Source organism: Gnatocerus cornutus, chromosome 5 (assembly GCF_029298725.1).
Source record: "Gnatocerus cornutus isolate USDA-ARS CGAHR chromosome 5, icGnaCorn1.1, whole genome shotgun sequence".
In the NCBI taxonomy this organism is placed as follows: Eukaryota; Metazoa; Arthropoda; class Insecta; order Coleoptera; family Tenebrionidae; genus Gnatocerus; species Gnatocerus cornutus.
This window is the reverse complement of record NC_142237.1, coordinates 8,532,396-8,550,503: the sequence shown is the minus strand read 5'-3', so window position 1 is coordinate 8,550,503 and position 18,108 is coordinate 8,532,396. Positions and strand designations below refer to the sequence as shown.

The 18,108-nt window shown below is 35.5% G+C and overlaps 2 protein-coding genes across 2 annotated transcripts; both read left to right on the top strand.

The window, feature by feature from the left end:
• Positions 1-307: 307 nt before the first annotated feature.
• Positions 308-5,919, top strand: mop (tyrosine-protein phosphatase non-receptor type protein myopic). The gene is made up of 8 exons (XM_088036250.1): positions 308-441; positions 495-636; positions 687-1,067; positions 1,118-1,262; positions 1,312-1,598; positions 1,648-1,995; positions 2,043-5,547; positions 5,595-5,919. Exons 2-8 carry the CDS (start codon positions 550-552, stop codon positions 5,732-5,734), a joined length of 4,893 nt encoding a protein of 1,630 aa, XP_087892376.1. The 5' UTR covers positions 308-441; positions 495-549; the 3' UTR covers positions 5,735-5,919.
• A 10,036-nt stretch (positions 5,920-15,955) lies between these two features.
• byn (T-domain transcriptional activator brachyenteron) lies at positions 15,956-18,054 on the top strand. Its single transcript, XM_088037239.1, has 3 exons — positions 15,956-16,113; positions 16,821-17,527; positions 17,576-18,054. Exons 1-3 carry the CDS (start codon positions 15,956-15,958, stop codon positions 18,052-18,054), a joined length of 1,344 nt encoding a protein of 447 aa, XP_087893365.1.
• Positions 18,055-18,108: the final 54 nt, after the last annotated feature.

Genomic DNA, 18,108 nt, shown 5'->3' with positions numbered 1-18,108 from the left:
TACACAAGTTTTTATTGGCGTTTATTGTTTTTAGGTTTTTCAGCTTTTTGCTGAACGGACGGTGTTGGCAGGAATTATTCATCGAACATGCAGTATTTTAAATTCAAATTTTAAAAATTCCGTCATTTTTTCTTTCTTATCTTTATTTTATCAATATAGCTGAACTATTTTAAAAATCTTCTTTATTTCATAGAACACAATAAATAGCAAAGAAAATGAACACAATGAAACATTTCTCTTCTTTTTTTAATTCAACTGATTCCGTCCTTGTATTAACATAAAACAAAACTCCCTAGTCGCCGCTCCGGCACCTGTCACTTTATAAACGTCATCTGCCATAGTTTGACAAGTATAATAATAAAAATGTCTTGTGATTATTTTTCGTGCTTTTAAATTTTTGTTGCTCGAAACACGTTCAGGGTCACTAAATGTGAAATTTCGGTACAATTATCCTTTCCAAGTAAGTTCTCTTTCATTATCGGCTTTCATTTTAGTTTTGGGGTTATCAATTTCAACGGTGATTCATTCCTATTCTAAACAACAATTACAATGGAGGCTGTGCCTAGATTGCCTATGATTAGTTTTGAGTTGAAAGTGAGTCCCGAAAATGTCCAGTTTGGCCCTTCTCTCAAACAGGTAACAACTCCTCTGCAAACAAGCCCATAAACTTACTATTGGTTTTATAGTACATTGCTAGCTTTTATAATGAAGATCCAGAGTCTTACAATAGTGAAATCAGTAATTTGGAGTCTCTGCGTGGTGCCGCAGTGCGACCGACAGTAGATGTAGCTGGTTGCCAACTTTTGAAGAAATATTACTGTCAACTCCATTTTCTTAAATCAAGATTCCCAATGAACGAGTTACAGGCAGCAGCGGTGTACTTTTCATGGAAGGACCCTTATTCAACCATGTCTTGTAGTGTCCCTGACATTCGTTTTGAGTTAATGTGTATTTTGTACAACATTGGGGCGCTGCATACGCAGTTGGGGGCCATGAATGAACGACAAAATGCAGATGCGTTGAAAATGGCCTGTACACATTTTCAGTGCGCTGCGTGGGCTTTTCAGGTAGATTCGTGTTTACTTAATCCTATAATTCTCCCTAATTCAATTTTCAGACCGTGAAAGAGACCTTCTATCAGATGATTCAGTACACTTCTTCTATTGAAGTTATACAGTTTATGCTTCAGGTGTGTTTTGCACAAGCCCAGGAGTGCATTCTGGAGAAAAGTATGATGGATAACAGAAAGGCGACCATCACAGGTAAATTGTGATGAGCTCTTAAACTTTGTTCTGAAGTCTCTTTCTTTAGCAAAAGTCGCCGTTCAGGTCGTGGACCACTACAAAAGAGCGCTAATGCTGCTTAACGTTGGTGATGAAGAGAGTTCTTTCAGTAACTTTACTGGTATCAAGCCTATTAAAGAATGGACCAAATACCTTACCTTTAAGATTTCTTACTACAAAAGCATTTCCCTCTTGTTTCAAGGACAACAAGCGGAGGAACAGCAAAAGATGGGAGAACGAGTTGCCTTCTACCAAGCTGCCTGTGAGCAACTCGATGAAGCTCGCAAAATGTGCAGCGGCATGAAACAAAAGAAAGCAAGTACCTCCGTATTACGAACTACAAAGAATTTAACTTTTTCCATAGGATTTTGACGAAGCTATAGCATTCACGTCAGACGTAGTGGAGGGCAAACGCAAAGCTGCTAAAAACGAGAACGAGTTCATCTATCACGAGGAAGTCCCAGAAAAACACGCTTTACAAGAAGTTAAAGGTGCATCTTTAGTTAAAGGAATTGCGTTTAACGTTAACGATGTGGAAGTATCGGGACCTGACATTTTCGCCAGACTGGTGCCTATGGAAGCGCATGAAGCCTCATCATTGTACAGCGAAAAGAAAGCACAGAAATTGCGACAGCTTGGGGAACTTGTGGAGGCGAAGGACCAAGCATTGGCGGAGTTTATGTCATCGTTACAACTAGACGTGTTCACTCAGGTAATACAAACCGAAAAATCTCATTAAAAGTCTAATAAAATTTTTAGATGCACCAAGCAACCGGTTTGTCTCAAGACCTCGTGGACAGAGCCGCTGCTCTAAGCGCCAAACCCACGGCAACTCAAGATTTGGTAGCAGCCATGGCTAAGCTGTCAAACAGTTACCATGAAGTAGAGGCAATGCTTAACGAAATCCAAGAACTTTTAAAAGAGGAAGAACAAGCTGAGAAAGAGTACCAAGAGATTATGGGGAAAAGACCTCCTGGGATTATCGCAACAGATCTGGCGCGAGAGGCTGCCAAGTACCGAGAAGCACACAACAAAGCTAATGATTCTAACCAAAACTTACACAAAGCAATGACCACTCATGTTGCAAACTTGAAGATTTTGGCCCAACCTCTCATGGAGCTGCAAAGACAAATTCCTGCGGTAGAACTACCCAGTCCTAACGTCGACGAAAACTGCGTCAGAGAGATTGAAAATTTGATCAGCAAAGTCGAGGAGATGAGGAATCAGCGAGCTATGCTGTGGACTCAGTTTAGAGAATCCGTTCATAAAGACGACATCACCAGTGTGTTGGTGACGCGACAAGCCGATCAACCTCTGGATCAACTTTTTCAACAGGAACTACAAAAACATCAAGAACTGACCAGTTTAATTGAACAGAATGTCGCGGCGCAAGAAAACATCCTGAAGGCTTTCGTTGACGCCTATGCGCGGTCTATGCCTACGCGAAAATTTTTACAAGATGTTATCTCACGAAGAAACACGACAGTGACTGCTTTGATCACTTCTTACGATACGTACGAGGACCTCGTCGCTAAGGCTAGTAAAGGAATCGATTTTTATAACAAATTAGAAACGAATGTTTCAAAGTTACTGGGACGAATTAAAAGTGCGTCAAAGGTGCAACAAGAAGAACGCGAGCAAATGTTGTCAAAGAACTCCATTCCCGTTTCAACGAAAGAAGAGATTTCGGCTCCTATCACAAACACTGCTCCGAAATTGAAAGATTATCTTGATACGAGAAAACGAATGCGGGAGCATCCTGACGTGAATCCACAGTATTATCCAGGATCTGTTCCTCAGAATGTTCCTGATGCGCCATCGTGGCCACCCGCAATAAGACCTGCACCTTTGGGATCTGAAATGAACAATGATCCTGTTATAACGAAACCACAGGAGCAGAATGTTGGATACGTAGATCAAACTTTGGCGGATAGGATGGCGGGATTAAGAACGGGGTCACAGGGTTCCTATAATAGTTTTGGTAGAGGTTATAGTAATTATCCACAACCAACACCGTCGCCTAATAGTAATGTTAACAAACAAGCGTTTACGCTAACGACTGATTCGTTCCAACCGATTTCAAGTGCGGCACAGAATAATCAGTATCCTGCGAATGTCTACCAGCAGTATCAGGACTATTCGATGGGTTTTACAACACCACCATCTGCAAATTTGGGGAGTTATGACCAAAGGAGTGATGTGGGGAGTTACAGTCAGGGAAGCTACGGACAGAATTACGCCCAAGGGAATCAGAATGTTGTAAATTACTCACAGAGCAACCAGACTAGTGGTCATTATCAAGCGGCGAGTTACGCTCAGAGCAACCAAGCCAATTACGTCCAACCGGTCCCTAATTATCCTCAGACCGGACAGAGTACAAACTACCCTCAAAACACACAGCCTGCAACGAATTACGCTCAGAGCAACCCCAACTATTCTCAGAGCACTGCTACTTATCCACCGAGCAACCAAAGTACGCCCAATTATCCTCACAGTTCACTCAGTTATCCTTCGACGAACCAGCCTGGGAGTAGTTACCCTCAGAGTTATCAATCCATGCCTAGCTACTCTCAAAGTGAGCAACCTCCGAGTAGCTATGTTGCAGGTCAACCGACAGTTGCATACCCTCAGTATGGTAATGTGGGGAATTACGATCAAACTGCTCAGGCAATGAACTACACTCAGACGACGCAGGCAGTAGCTACCACATTGAGTGGGTACAACCAGCCTATCAATTATAATCAAGCTTCTGAGCCGATGGATTATGATCAGTCGGAAATAGCACAGACTAGTACGTACTATCCACCGGGCTATGGTACTTCCGCCGGACAGCCATCAAACCAAGAAGCTTATCCTTATGAGGACAGCAATTTTGGCAGCTCAGAGTATGCAACTTCTGTACGTCCCGATATCTCAATTGCGAATAGGAGTTCCACTTACTCGTCGCCTTCCGTTGACATAAAAAGTTCTAATTCAGGGCCTAATTCTGGACTTAACAATTACGTAATGAGTAATGGTCAAAATTATCCAAGCTACGACGTGGCAGGACAGTATCAGTATTACTACAACTATGGCGGGGCTTACCAGAATTATGCAAGTGGTTATAACTACGTAGCGCAACAAAGTACTGACACTTCGGCTCCAATTCCTGCAAGCGATCCTTCAATTTCCACATCCAATAAAGAATCAAACGTTGATTTACTGACTGGACTAGACTTTACAGTTAATCAAGCGCCTTTGATTCCTCAACAAAAGCCGTCAGAAGTAACACCTGTAGAGAAAAATGAAACACTGAAACCGAGTGTCGCTCCAAGCAAGGAAGAGATCCAGACTCCAAAAATCGAAAAAGTCATCAACAGAAAGCCTCTGAACAACGCTGACGTTAAAAAACTGTTTAGTCAAGAAGTTGACAAATTCGAGAAGTTCGTCGACGTTTTGACCAACAAAACATTGAATGGACCCACGAATCTCGAACTGAAATGGAAGGAGATCCAAGACAAACAAGACATGGAAAAGAAGGCGATTTCTGTGGCCAGATGCTACCCTATGAAAAATCGTTATCCGGATATTTTACCTTACGATTATTCAAGAGTGGAATTAAAGGGGGCGAAAGACGATTATATTAATGCGTCTTACGTTAAGGACATCTCGTATTATGCAGCTCCTTTTATAGTCGCCCAAGCTCCTTTTTCATCCACAATCGCCGATTTTTGGACGATGATTAAAGAACAACAAATTGAGTTGATTGTTTCGCTTCTCAGTGACGCAGAAACCGCCGCCGAAGTCTACTGGCCAACGGAAAAAGGGCGGGATTTGGCCTTCTCTGGACTGATCGTCTCCTTAATAAGCGTCACTGTTAAACCCCATTGGGTTGAACGTCTTGTTTCTATCGGCATTCCAGAAAAGCGAGATTCTCGAGTTTTGTTACATTTACAGTTTACATCGTGGCCTGGGAGTCTTTTTCCCACAAGTCCCGATCCCTTTGTCTCTTTCGTCACTGAAGTAACAAGTTTATTTTTACAACAGAGAAGCACTTCTCATCCTGTTGTTGTACACTGTTCATCAGGAATCGGCCGTAGTGGTCTCGTCTGTCTTTTAGTGTGCGCTATTTTGGAAGTGACCAGTAACCCAGTTGCAATTCCTGATCTAGTAAATTTGGCAGTGAAGTTAGGAACCTGGAGGAAAAATATTCTGAGAGACAGAGAGCATTTGAAGTTTGCATACGAAGCGTTTTTGTCCTACATGAAGCAAGTTTTGGCGCAAGGTAATTTTACAGTATAACTTGAGATCTTATTACAGTTTGTGTTGAAGGTCATGCTAAACGAATTTTGAATGAAGTGGAGGTGTCGAAGGCTGAAGAAAAAGTTATTCCCATGGAGATTAAACAAGAAATTAACGATCCTTTGAACAGTCTAGATCCGTTCTGGGCGAGTAAAAAGGGAAGCGATTGATTTTTGTCTGAAGTTTTATTCGTATTTTAAATATTTACTTATAGTGATATTAGTGTACTGATCATTTTATATCTTTTTATGTAGCTGAAACTGAGGATCTTTTAGTTTTGGAATTGAATGAAAGGACTTTAAATGTTATGAAATGTACTGATTTAACATTAATAAAGAATAATTTGAAGTAAAAACGCTTTTTTTAAGAATCCCATAATTATTTCTTGCATTTTTATGATCACATTGGATAACTTGATCTATTATTTTTGAAGTACAATGCTCTCTAAAAAAAACGTAATTTTAGAAGAAACGGTTAATTAAAATATTTTCAAAAAAAGAGCCCAAGCAATCATTTTTTATCCTACAAGTTTGGAAAAACTTGTATGATACACGTGGATAACCAATTTTTATTCGCTTTCACTTCGTGCTCTACCTATACAATTTTTTCGTGGATAAAATCCGTTTTTATTCACTTATACCATAGATAGCTATTTTGTACTCATGACGAATTTGTTTACAGCTTATAACTTGTTTTCGGAAAAACGTTTGTTTAAATTTTCAATAATTTTCGTTTGCTGAGTAAATTTATTAATTTCACAACGCGATTGCAAATATTGTTTGTGCAGATAATGACAGTCAGATCACATTAACACAAGAAATTTACAAAAATACGATATACAATTTAATTTTTATGAAAATGTGGTTCAATACCGTCGTAGCATTATGTATTTTTATAGGGACAATGTTCACTGGTGTCAAATAGTGGAATATCTTAAAGACTGTTGCAGTAGAGCAGCGGCATTTTATTTTACAAAAATTGAACATGCTTTAGGTATATTTTCGAAAAACGCAAATTATGAATTTTTTTATTAATGATTTTTAGTCTTTTTTTATATGAAATCAGTATTCATTTACTAATTCAATGTACCAAAGTATCTACACAGATTGTATACAGCAGATTTAAATAAATTTAATTGTTGTTTTGAACCAAAAATCTCCAGTTTTATTAAGACTTTATGGTTTTCACACTGACAATGAATTTTTTGGAGGTTACTTAAATCACTTACCCAATTAGTTCTGCCAAATTGTACATCCAAGTCCAAAAGTGCCAAAGTTTTATTAGAAAAAAGGGAAAATAAGTCGTTATTGTGGATTGTCAGAGCAAAAAAAATAAAATGCAAGCTTTTGCTATGGGAAACCTGTTTGCAACTTTGATACGTTGTTTTTACCTTTTTTATCGATATCGACGCAGTGTTCAAACGTTATTTGTCTCTAAGTTTTTTTTAGTATATGAACAAAGAATTTGATTGTACCATCGGTGATAAAAAAACTGGTACACAGCTGACAACTAAACAACCTCGAAAATTACATTTAAAACATGTTGTCTTCTTTTGACCACTGAATATTTATATTTTGTAAAACACTCAATTATTTATTTTACATTTTACGCTAAAAATTTTTGATTTCTCGCCACCGAACTAGCCGAACTTAACTTGAATGAAAAAAATTACAAAGTGGTACTTTTAAAGAGATGACATGATGAAACGGCATCGTCAGACGGCTCCACACCTCCGCAACAGTGTTGGTTCATTGGGGTTTACCACAAATCAAATAAACAGTAATTTATTATGTATAATTATGTTGGGTTTTGTCACTAGTATTTTGTCTTTGTTTTTCTATTCAATGACAAAAAATAAGTACCTCCATGTATTTTAATTTCGATTACTGGGGTGTTAACTTTTTGGACAAACATTTTTTTTTTAATTGCAACCAATGAAATTAATAGCACAAATATTTTTATGGGTTGTGATGTCAGCACTTTGCCTAAGCAAAATATAATTATGTAGGTATAGTGGCTTGTAACGACACAGTTTCTGTGCAAATATTGAGCAAATGAAATACGGATCTAACACATCACTTCTTGTCTTCAGAGTTCGTTTTTCGAACAAAGCAGAGACTAGAGCCAGTTTGGTCGTTTTTTGTGTTGTTTTCTGCACAGGCCCAGCCTAGGTTTTCTGTTTGTTAAGTTCGGTCTTAGTCTCGTTTCCATTCCTGCCATATTTTTCCAGCGTCCATCAGTAGTTGTGGTTGTTACGTTGAGAATGTGTACCTCTCCAATTATCACATCTCTACGTCTAGCTGCCCATGCAATTGCCTTCTCTATTTTTAAAGTCGACCTGTGTACATTTCACATTACACGAAAAAATTTGGTGAACCGAAAACCGGTTACGTCTCTTATTTGTTTAGTGATTTTTCTATGGGACGCATTTCGATCGAAAAACGCGCGTCGGCGTCCATGTTTATTGCAGGCCAAATAGTTGTTATAAAAGAGGACAGGTATCAGAAGCACTTGTTTTAATGTCTTTATTACCCCTGGAACGGCTTCACTGCGGCGGCTTTGATCTTCCCGGATTATAACTCATACTTCGGTACCATCAACTGAGAAACTCACTAAAGGATGGAAACGGCGGTAATTAAAGCCGACCAACGGTACCAGCACACGTTATGGGCGCGGGTACACAAAGCGATTGTTCTTGAGGCGAATGAGATAATAAAATCCGATTGGGTTACCTGAAGATTTGACAATGTTTGATTTTCTGCATTTCCTGTCAGGTTGAGACCGACTGCGATTATTGTTTACCTGTGTTGCATAAAAAAATCGGTTTTTGTTTGGGGTTGATGGGTGGTCTTGGTCCAAATCGGGTTTATTGCTCAAATAAAAGGGGTAGATGGGGACAGTATGCAAATAGTAGATATAGGTGAGAGGGTTTATGGTGCTTTTCGGATGAACGAAACTCAAACGACGGAAACGAAAAAATATTGGAATATTGCGAATGAGGGACAAAAAGTTTACAGAAAAAATCAGTTTACAGTATTCAGTTTATTCATACGTAAAAATACTCATTTTTAGTTATTTTTAGAGTTATTTTACTTCTTGTTTTTGATTAAAAGAAGTCATTCCTTTGAGTCAAAATCTATTGAATTTAACAATCCTCTATAATTCATATTGTCGAATTTAATTCTTGGATGAAAAAGTAATGTTATTTTCAATACATCAATATACAGAGTGATGAAAAAAGCGCTCATGTTACCTACCATGTTGCAGCTAATCCTTTTCTGAGCCCAAAATTGAAAACCAAAACGAAATATGCGTTCTTTTAACTAAGATTGAAGTTTTCTTCTTTAAACGATCAAACTCTATTTGGTTAAAAATTTATAACAATTTCATTGTTTGAAATTAGCTATTTTACGGTGAATCATAATCTGTAAGTATAAAAAAAAAATGAAAAAAGTGCTTTAAACCAAGTTTCTTAATTATTTAAAAATACAATTTCTTGGCTTTGTAGAAGACTTTTCAATGTTGCAACATTGTAAAGGTCGTAATATTAGTTACTTAGTTACGGCGGCTGCCGAATGTAAAATTTTGTTAGAAAATGTTGAGCAGCATTGCCAATTTTTTCCTTGAAAACAATCCGTATTGTTAAAAAGAATAGGTTTAAATTCATTTTGGTTTCATTTCTAAGATGGTTTAACATAAATCGACATGACAATTTCACTCATAGGCGCCTTTTATTCATCACTGTATAAAAATGAACATAGATCTGATTTCTAAAAATTATTTACAATCTACTAAATAAGTACTGAAATAAAAAGATTAAAAAATCCTTCCTGAAATTCGTTCTATTTCTTTTTTTAATTTTAATAGAAAATAATTTGACTATTTATGCTACTCAATTAATTTTTGACTGTAAAACTGAGTAGACATATTAAAAATAAAATTATTTTAAATTCGACACCCATTTTGGTTCTTCAAATATATTTTTTGACATATTTGATACATTTTTATTTTTACACCTTTATTTAAAAACTTACAAAGTTGTAAATTATCTATGAATGTGTTGGAAATGCAAACTTTTCAAAGAACCATAGTAGTCCTATTTTTAAAAATAACAGTTTTTAACGTTTTACTTTTATTTTATTGGTCTATCAAAATTCTTTAAAATATTCAACATAATTTGATATTTTTTTAATCAAAAATTAGCAGTTTTTTTTATTTGTCTTTTATCTTTGTTAGTTCAAGATTCTCAAAATCGGTTCTGTTCTAGTAAATTAGGAGATTTCAAATCTTCTTTGTTTTGGTCTTCATTCGCATAATTGTCAGTCTTCAGAACACCTAAACAGAACACGAATTTGCGGCTTTCATGAACTGCTAATAGGAAGTTTCGTCTTCTTATTAGTTGCCTAAAGCAATGAGGAAAGCCTTGTCGACGCAAAAAAAGCTCGCAAAATTTTTAGTTTAAATTCCACATTATAGAATTTGCTGTAGACCAGGTTACGCCATAAACGTCATTGTTATAAATTTTAAAAAGTTAAAATTATTGTAACTGTGACACTAATTTTGTAAATATCGTAAAATGAGCAATTGATATTGGATAGGATTTATCAGAATTTGCGTGTTTTGAACTTTATAACAGAGACGTTATATCATAAATCGTAGACTCTCTAATAACTCAATATTGCCGCCACCATTTCAAAAAATTGGTTGTTGTCACTTGAAAGATTGTCAAGATCACTTGACTTAATTCATGGCTTCGTTGCAATTCTAATTTACATATAGAAGTGATGGAGACAACCGTATAAATAGGTAATTTTTTTGGATTTTTTGCGTATTAAAAATAATAGCAGATTCTTTAATTAGTCCTTAGTCAATGGCTAAGTTCACTAACATCCTGTATATCTGTTTTCTCATAAATCGACCCTCAAAGTAAGAAACTATACTGACATAAAATAATTTGGCGTGTTTTAATAAATGGATGTTATTCCCTGGCTATTTAATTTTTTAGGCAGTCTTTTAGACAACGAGTTGCATAAAGACTGGTGTGTCGTAAAAATACTAAATTTAGGTAAAAACATATTAAATGGAGTATTTATGAAATGATGACTCCTCTTTTATTACTTATCGTTAGGTTGAATATTTGAGTCCAAATTAATTCCATTTTTCGAAGAGCTTTATCAGAAATTTAAATGTTAATTTTGCGAAATGACAAGGCATAAAATTTTCTTTAAAATATATAGTTGCTTCTTAGGTTTAAAAAGAGACTTTTTTTAAAGAACATTTACTTCATTTTTAAGTTTATGCTAAAAATGTATTCATTATTTTGTTAATGCAGTTATTAAATTAATGCTGCTAATTAAATTTTTCGTGCTACGATGTTGAGGAAAGATTATTTCATTATTGCGTCGGTAATTTCATTATCACATAATTTTTTGTCAAATATTGCAATATTTTAGAATATTGATAGATAAGTAGGTACGTAATAACATGCCAATTCTTAAATTTTGAGAATCTATAAAATAGTTTTTTTATTGTTAAAAGGGTACTATTTTCAGGTCAAACATATTGGGGAACTAACAATACTATAAATTTAGAAATTTGAAGAAAATAACGTCTAACATATTTCTCAAATATCACGATGCCAGTTAGTGAACTCGGTACCATATCAGTACCTTTCCATGACTGTATCATTTATAAACATCACGTATTATTTTTGCTAATTTATGACAAAATAGTTAGCTAAAGTCCCTAAAATGGTACCAATATCATCTTCAGTTGCTCACTTACTATTTATTCTCCGCTGTATGATTCAGTACTACACCGCGATCCTCCTGTACCTGTCCATTCCGTCAAACTCTAACCAATAGAATGTATAGTGGGTGTGGTCTAACAAACTTCATCTTGTCGATGGCACCAGACCGAAAGTTTTAGTGATGTTGGCGATAATATGTTAAGATCTCGAAAATGTAAGAAGTACTTATCGATTTGGTGTGAAATAATGACAAATAATATATAATAAACGTTTAATTTACAAAATACCAACCTGTGTGTTTATCAAATAAGCATATAGTGTATGATTGACATTTTAAATAACTTAATGAATCAATTAATAATGTTAATTTTTTTAATAAATTAGTGCGGGAATTAACTTGTGACCGGTGATTTGGCGCCATTCATGAAAAGGACTGCAGGTAAGGGATTGCACTAGGAAAGCGTAGTGTGTAGTGATAGCGATGATGCGTCAGGCGCGGAACTCTCGATATTTTTCACATTTTTCCAAGAACTTGTTATTAAATATTTAGTTATTTTTTACTAACGTGGTTTGGATCATGAAGTGTTAACTTTTTTAATAAATCCTACAAATGTAGAATTATGGAAGAGTGTCGGTCAGCGACGGATAGTCTTGTGTTCATTACTATCATTACCGACGCGAAGTTAGAAATTGTGTTTACCTGTGACCAGTGATTTTCAATAAAATACAGATTACAATGACATGTGCAAACAGAAAGAGTTTCTAAGTATTTTTGTGCCAATTTCTTTATTCGAGTTTGCAGAAGAAGAGTTAGTGGGTCGTGTACCCGTATGAAACCTACTTACAAGACTGACAATTTTAAATTTAATTTTGTATGCCTAGTTAAATAAATTCAGCAAACATAGTCACATCTCTAAACTCATTGGAAATATTCCTATCTGTGACTATTAATTATTTTCACTAGATCTTGTTCGATTAACAAGTTGCTATAGTTAAAAAAATCATTTGATGATATGTGCTGCAATTGAATAAAAAAAGAAGGAAATAATTCAATTTTGTTTAGTTTTGGGAACAAATTATGTCGCTTTATAAATAAATGTTTAATCATTTACCTCATGTTTAGCTGACGTTGATGTTTTCACATTTTTTATTATAAGATTTTCTATGTTGTAGTCTTTATCTATTATTATTCTCAGTTGTTGATTCTTATAGTAGTTATCTTTTTCTGTTAATTATTTTTTAGCTGATATTCTGTTTCATGCTTTCTTTTGCAAGCAGCAAGAGACAAACGTGAAAAAATTATAATCACTAATTTTGAACGTCTATAAGACGAATTTTGGTCATTTAACGTGTTAATTTTCCGAACCTAGATCCTAATATTTGTCAACTCATGATCCTTTGTTCCAATTCCAACTCACTTTGTAATCCTTGGTACCGCTATTTCTGAAAGCGTACTAAAAGCAGTTTCAGAGATTTGTTTCCTTTTTGAATAGAGTGTGTTGTAACTTTGTGATTTCTGAAAATGTCGGCACAAAAACTGCGAAGCTTTATTTGTTTTTAGATAAATTTGTTTATGGTAGCCAAAATCAATGGTATTTAGAGATATAAAGCAATGAAATATTAGACCGTGTTTCTGTAAACAATTTTCAGTGTTACACTGGTTATGTAGAATATGTTAGTTTTTCTTCTATCATAGTTTTCAACCTTTACAGGAAAACTTTATCGATTAGTCTAGTTTGGGAAAAAGTACAATTACGGACCCATTTGATCATAATAATTTCTGGCTCTATTTTTGTCTTTATGTAATTCAATCTTACGACATTACATAGACTATTTTCATAATATTAAAAAAAAACGTCTGAAATAAATATGATCGCAATTGTATGCAATAGTTTTTATTATATAGGACTTCCTGGGATATTAAGAAATTTTCATCTACTTGTTAAAACTAGAATTTAAAAGTACATATTATAGCCAAAATGCACTAATAAAGTGGTCCTTTACTTACTCATTTGAGACAGTTAAAGTACCCTATTACTTTCTTGAGATATAAAGTAATGTGATGTCACATGTTCATAATAACAACGCCTGCATATGGCTTAGTAAATGCCAAAAATTTGTCTCTGTCAATTCTTTGAATGCTTTAATTGCAACCAACACCAGTTTTGGATAAAATCTTGTATTATACTCGGGTATAATGGCAGTTTGTTAACTTAAGAAAAAATTATTTGATTTTTTGCACCAACAATACGTGTTATTATATTTTTTTATCGACTATCAAATACAAAAAATTCATTCTTGTTCTGTTACCTTTGGAGTTCCATAGCATGTCTTTAATTCTCTCTTTGACAGCTGTCAATTTGGAATGTAATTTTTCCTGCAGAGAATTTACCCATTTACAAAAGAGAATTTTTAAAAATCAGCAGGATTTGAAAGGGATAAATTAAATTTCTGTAGTGGATACTTGTCAAATTTTATTAATAGATGGCTATACAAGCAATTGTCAAGTTTTTTTACTAATTGCAAAATGTTATTATGAAAATAACAAAAACAGTTGGTGCAATTTGGCAAATGTGACAGTTCTTGTTTGACTTTCTACAGGAATTTCAGGAGTTTAAAAAAAAGCATTTGTTACTCGCTCTACTGATCGATCAATCACATCATCACAGCTGCATTTTAAATTTGGCGCCCATAAAATATTCTCTGCTGGAGAATTAAGGTTTTCAAGTGCAAAAACTTAATCGCAAGTGTAATCTGTCAGTAACACTTTTACAAAATTCGTAGTTTGACAAGTGTTTCTTCAATCAAAGTCATGATTTGAAATTTCAAAGTTAACTAAGGATGAGTTGTTTTTTTTTTATCGCACCATATAATGAATCTACTAAGGGTCTTGAAATGATTATATTTTATACCTATTGTACTTTCTTTCATAGATGTCATTGTCTCTAGTTCACTACATAAAAAATTAGCGAATCACCCACACTTTTGGAAAAGTACCAGAAATAACACTTTTTCTTTCGTAGTAGGTATTGGTTTTGGACAATGTCAACTGTCAAATGTGGAGACTTGAGAAACAAAGAGCATAACTTAGACAAGTATTTACAAAAATAAGTGTCTATATAAGTTTGTAAACGTTTATAAACAGTTATTATTAAATAATTGTATTAATAAAACTAATCAATTACTAACTTTGTGACCAAATTAGGAAAAAATAGGTATCAAAAAACTGAATTTTCCAGAAATTAAAAATCTAGAATCTGAAAGTCGTACCTACATTAGATTTATGGTAGCTAAATTAAATTTATAATTCAGATTTAGTATTTAATGGCTATGTTAATGTGATTGTTTTTTTACCTATTAAATATCATCAATCATCAAATTAGATGCGGAATTAACTAACTCAATCAAATCATCGTGTAAATCGGATTCTAGTTTTGTGAGAATTACCTTGAATAAAAGCATGTAAACATCTGAAATTTCTGATTTGAACAATTTGAACAATAAACTGTTTTTTTTCAACGACATGGAAACTCTTAATTCTAATAAACTGCATACTAGTTAGAGTTCGCAATTTAAAACATACAATAATAACTTATTTAAATAAGTGGACGTCAACGACTTGGAGTATCGCTTCCATCGGAAAAATTAAAAATTGTCTAACAGTTTGCTATACTTTGTAGTTATATTTATTTAGTGGTTTTACTGCATTGTCAGTATAGTCTGGCATGCATAATACCTACATTACTTACCTAATATGAAGTGTAAAAGCTTTCAAACATAATAAGAACTCATTTTCCAAAGTCAGCTTTCTAAAAAAACTGCGAACATCTACTGATTTAATAATACATACATTTGTATTTTACGATACAATCATAAAATAGTTTCATTTATTTATGTAGATTTTGTGTGTCAAACATTACGCAAAATTATTTGTCTTATAAAACAATGAAATTGTTAATTGTAGTTACTTTGACACTACTTCTAATAAAATTAAGCCCGGGGCTCAATAAAAATTAGATTTTGGTCAAAAATTTTTGGTACATACCAACAAAAAGAGCGCGAGACAACTGAACCACTTAGCACGCTTATTTCGCCCTTGACCAGCCTCCATATTTTAGCACAGTCATATTGGGCCGCCTTAAAAATCTTCAGACGACATTTATCAAAGCGATAAAATTATAATCATCATTCTAGCTCGACAAATATCATCAAATCGTCATATGTAAAGTACCAGGCACGGTAGCATCCGAAGATCGAGACTTGTAATATGTACACTGCACATTAGTAAAGACCGTTCCGTTCATTACAAATGCACAGGATATCTCAACTTTAACGATATTTGCCCAACGTCACAGCAAACTAAACAAGAGTTTTATGCCTTTCTGGCCGATCATCTTCACCACCAGAATCAAAGTCAACAATTTTATTATGTTGATCTATGCTTTCTACATAAATTCCGCATGAATTAATATCTAATAATGAGCAAACATGGCCTCATCTGCGGCGAAATCGCAATTTACATTCGCCTATTCCTTTGTTAGGTTTCTGATTTTCCTTTACTGGTAGTGTTTTCTGTTTTTGTTGAGGAATATTGGTGAAATCCGGCTCAAGGGACCAATTTGTTTTTAGTTTGATCTCCACCATGGCTCAGCACATCCTCTCAGTCGAATCCGAGATAACATCCGGAAAAGCCAAAGGCGATCCTTCAGAACGCGACCTATCTGTGACCTTGGACGACAGAGACCTCTGGTTGCGATTTGAATGCCTAACCAACGAAATGATCGTCACGAAAAATGGCCGGTAAGTGCGGAAGTAGCGGCAATTTTTTTACACGAATACTTGTTATTGTCGGATCATTAACAAGCAAACAACAAGTTGAAATCTAATAATGTTGTGTTAATTATTACCAACAGTCGTCCTTAAAGCTCGAAACGCTAATTTGATTACTCAAAAAATTATATAATATAATCTCGACACGTTTTGTGTATTTACTTGTGCTGATCGAATAGAAGGAAAAACGAGACCTTTCACTAATATAATAATTGAGGCGTTTAGCACCCATTGGTAATAAATATTGAACACTTTTTCGATAAAATGATTAGAATATCGATCTAATCTGAACAGGGAAATTTCTTTTGCACAAGAGCGCACTCGTGGCGTTAAAGTTGCTCAAAACTGTACTCTGCATACGTAACAAGTTGTGTTGATAATAGTCATTACGAATGACCACGAAAAGATACATCAACGAGATTTGTCAATTAGATAAATGTAAATAAAAATTTAAGTTTGCTTATTACGTATTGGCAGCAGTTTGTTTAGTTCTAACCGGTATTTGTGCGTAGCGATAATTTTAAGTATCCGCAACACCTTCGTGACAACAAAAATGTAGTGGTAATACAATTAAAAAGAAAAAAGTAAAAGTCGTACACCACTTAGAAAGACCTAGAATTTGAAGGAATCCGGGAGAAGCCAAAAAACTGCAAAAGTCTTCAATTTTCTCTTTTCAGGCGAATGTTTCCCGTGGTCAAAGTAACAGCCTCTGGCCTGGACCCCAAAGCCATGTACACCGTCTACCTCGAATTCGTCCAAATCGACCCCCATCGCTGGAAATACGTCAACGGCGAATGGGTCCCTGGCGGCAAAGCTGAAGTTCCTCCCGCCAAACCCATTTATATGCATCCAGAATCTCCAAACTTTGGAGCCCACTGGATGAAAGAATCCATCTCTTTCGCCAAAGTTAAACTAACAAACAAATCCAATGGGAATAACGGTCAACAAATTATGTTAAATTCTCTTCATAAATATAAACCAACAGTGCACTTAGTTCGTGTGGGTACAGAACCGGGAAGAGTACTGACGTTTCCGTTTCCGGAAACGCAATTCATTGCGGTGACGGCGTATCAGAATGAAGAAGTGACGGCTTTGAAAATTAAGCATAATCCGTTTGCGAAGGCGTTTTTAGACGCGAAGGAGCGACCGGATAGTATCTATCAAAGAGAGTATTCTCCTACGTATGGGCAACAACAAACTCAATATTCGCAGTATGGGTCGTGGTTTTTACCCCATCAGCCCATTTATCCAGCAGTGACGGCGACCGTGCAGTTGTCTACTTGTGATAGACTTCCAGCAAGAGCAGCTTTAAAAAATAACAGAGCTTCACCGTATCCAACGTTACAAAGACCGAAATCAGCGTCTGTGTCGCCACCGCCTCATGGTAAGAACCTCTTCTGCATCTTTACCACTTTGTAAGTTTCCTTTTCAGTGTACAATCCGCCTGATCACATCCAGCAGTCGTCATACACCGCTTCAGGCCCCACTTACACCACTTGGTCGAGCGTTCAACCCCAAACTCCCACAACCATAATGAGTCCTACAATCAACTGTTGGTCTTTGACATCCAGCCCTCCACCTCCTTATCAAATCTCGGCTCAACCCACCCCTAATCAGTCTCCAAGTCATCAGATTTACCAGCCTGTTACAAATCTTACCAATCTCTCCTATCCCGGATATTACAATCAAGACGTTTCGTGCACTCATTACCAGAATCCGGAGTATATTTCTGTGGTCAATGCTGATAGTCCGTATCCACAGATTGGATCAGAACGTGCGACGCCGGTTGGGTATCATCAAAGCGAAGTGGGAGTTATCGATGATGGTGGCAGTGGACAGAATCAGTCAGAATCGCCCGAATCTACTTCGAGCACTCCTCGGCACGAATGGGTGGCTCAGAATCATGTATAGGGATGTAAAGTTGTATATAGTTGCGAAATAAATGATTTTTTGAAGGGGGTTGTT

Excerpts from the sequence above, each read along its gene's own strand:
- byn (XM_088037239.1), top strand. The coding sequence starts at position 15,956 with ATGGCTCAGCACATCCTCTCAGTCGAATCCGAGATAACATCCGGAAAA. Across the intron at positions 16,114-16,820 it reads ATCGTCACGAAAAATGGCCG|GCGAATGTTTCCCGTGGTCA; the intron begins GTAAGTGCGGAA and ends TTCTCTTTTCAG. Across the intron at positions 17,528-17,575 it reads TGTGTCGCCACCGCCTCATG|TGTACAATCCGCCTGATCAC; the intron begins GTAAGAACCTCT and ends TTTCCTTTTCAG.
- mop (XM_088036250.1), top strand. The coding sequence starts at position 550 with ATGGAGGCTGTGCCTAGATTGCCTATGATTAGTTTTGAGTTGAAAGTG. Across the intron at positions 637-686 it reads TTGGCCCTTCTCTCAAACAG|TACATTGCTAGCTTTTATAA; the intron begins GTAACAACTCCT and ends TTGGTTTTATAG. Across the intron at positions 1,599-1,647 it reads GCGGCATGAAACAAAAGAAA|GATTTTGACGAAGCTATAGC; the intron begins GCAAGTACCTCC and ends CTTTTTCCATAG.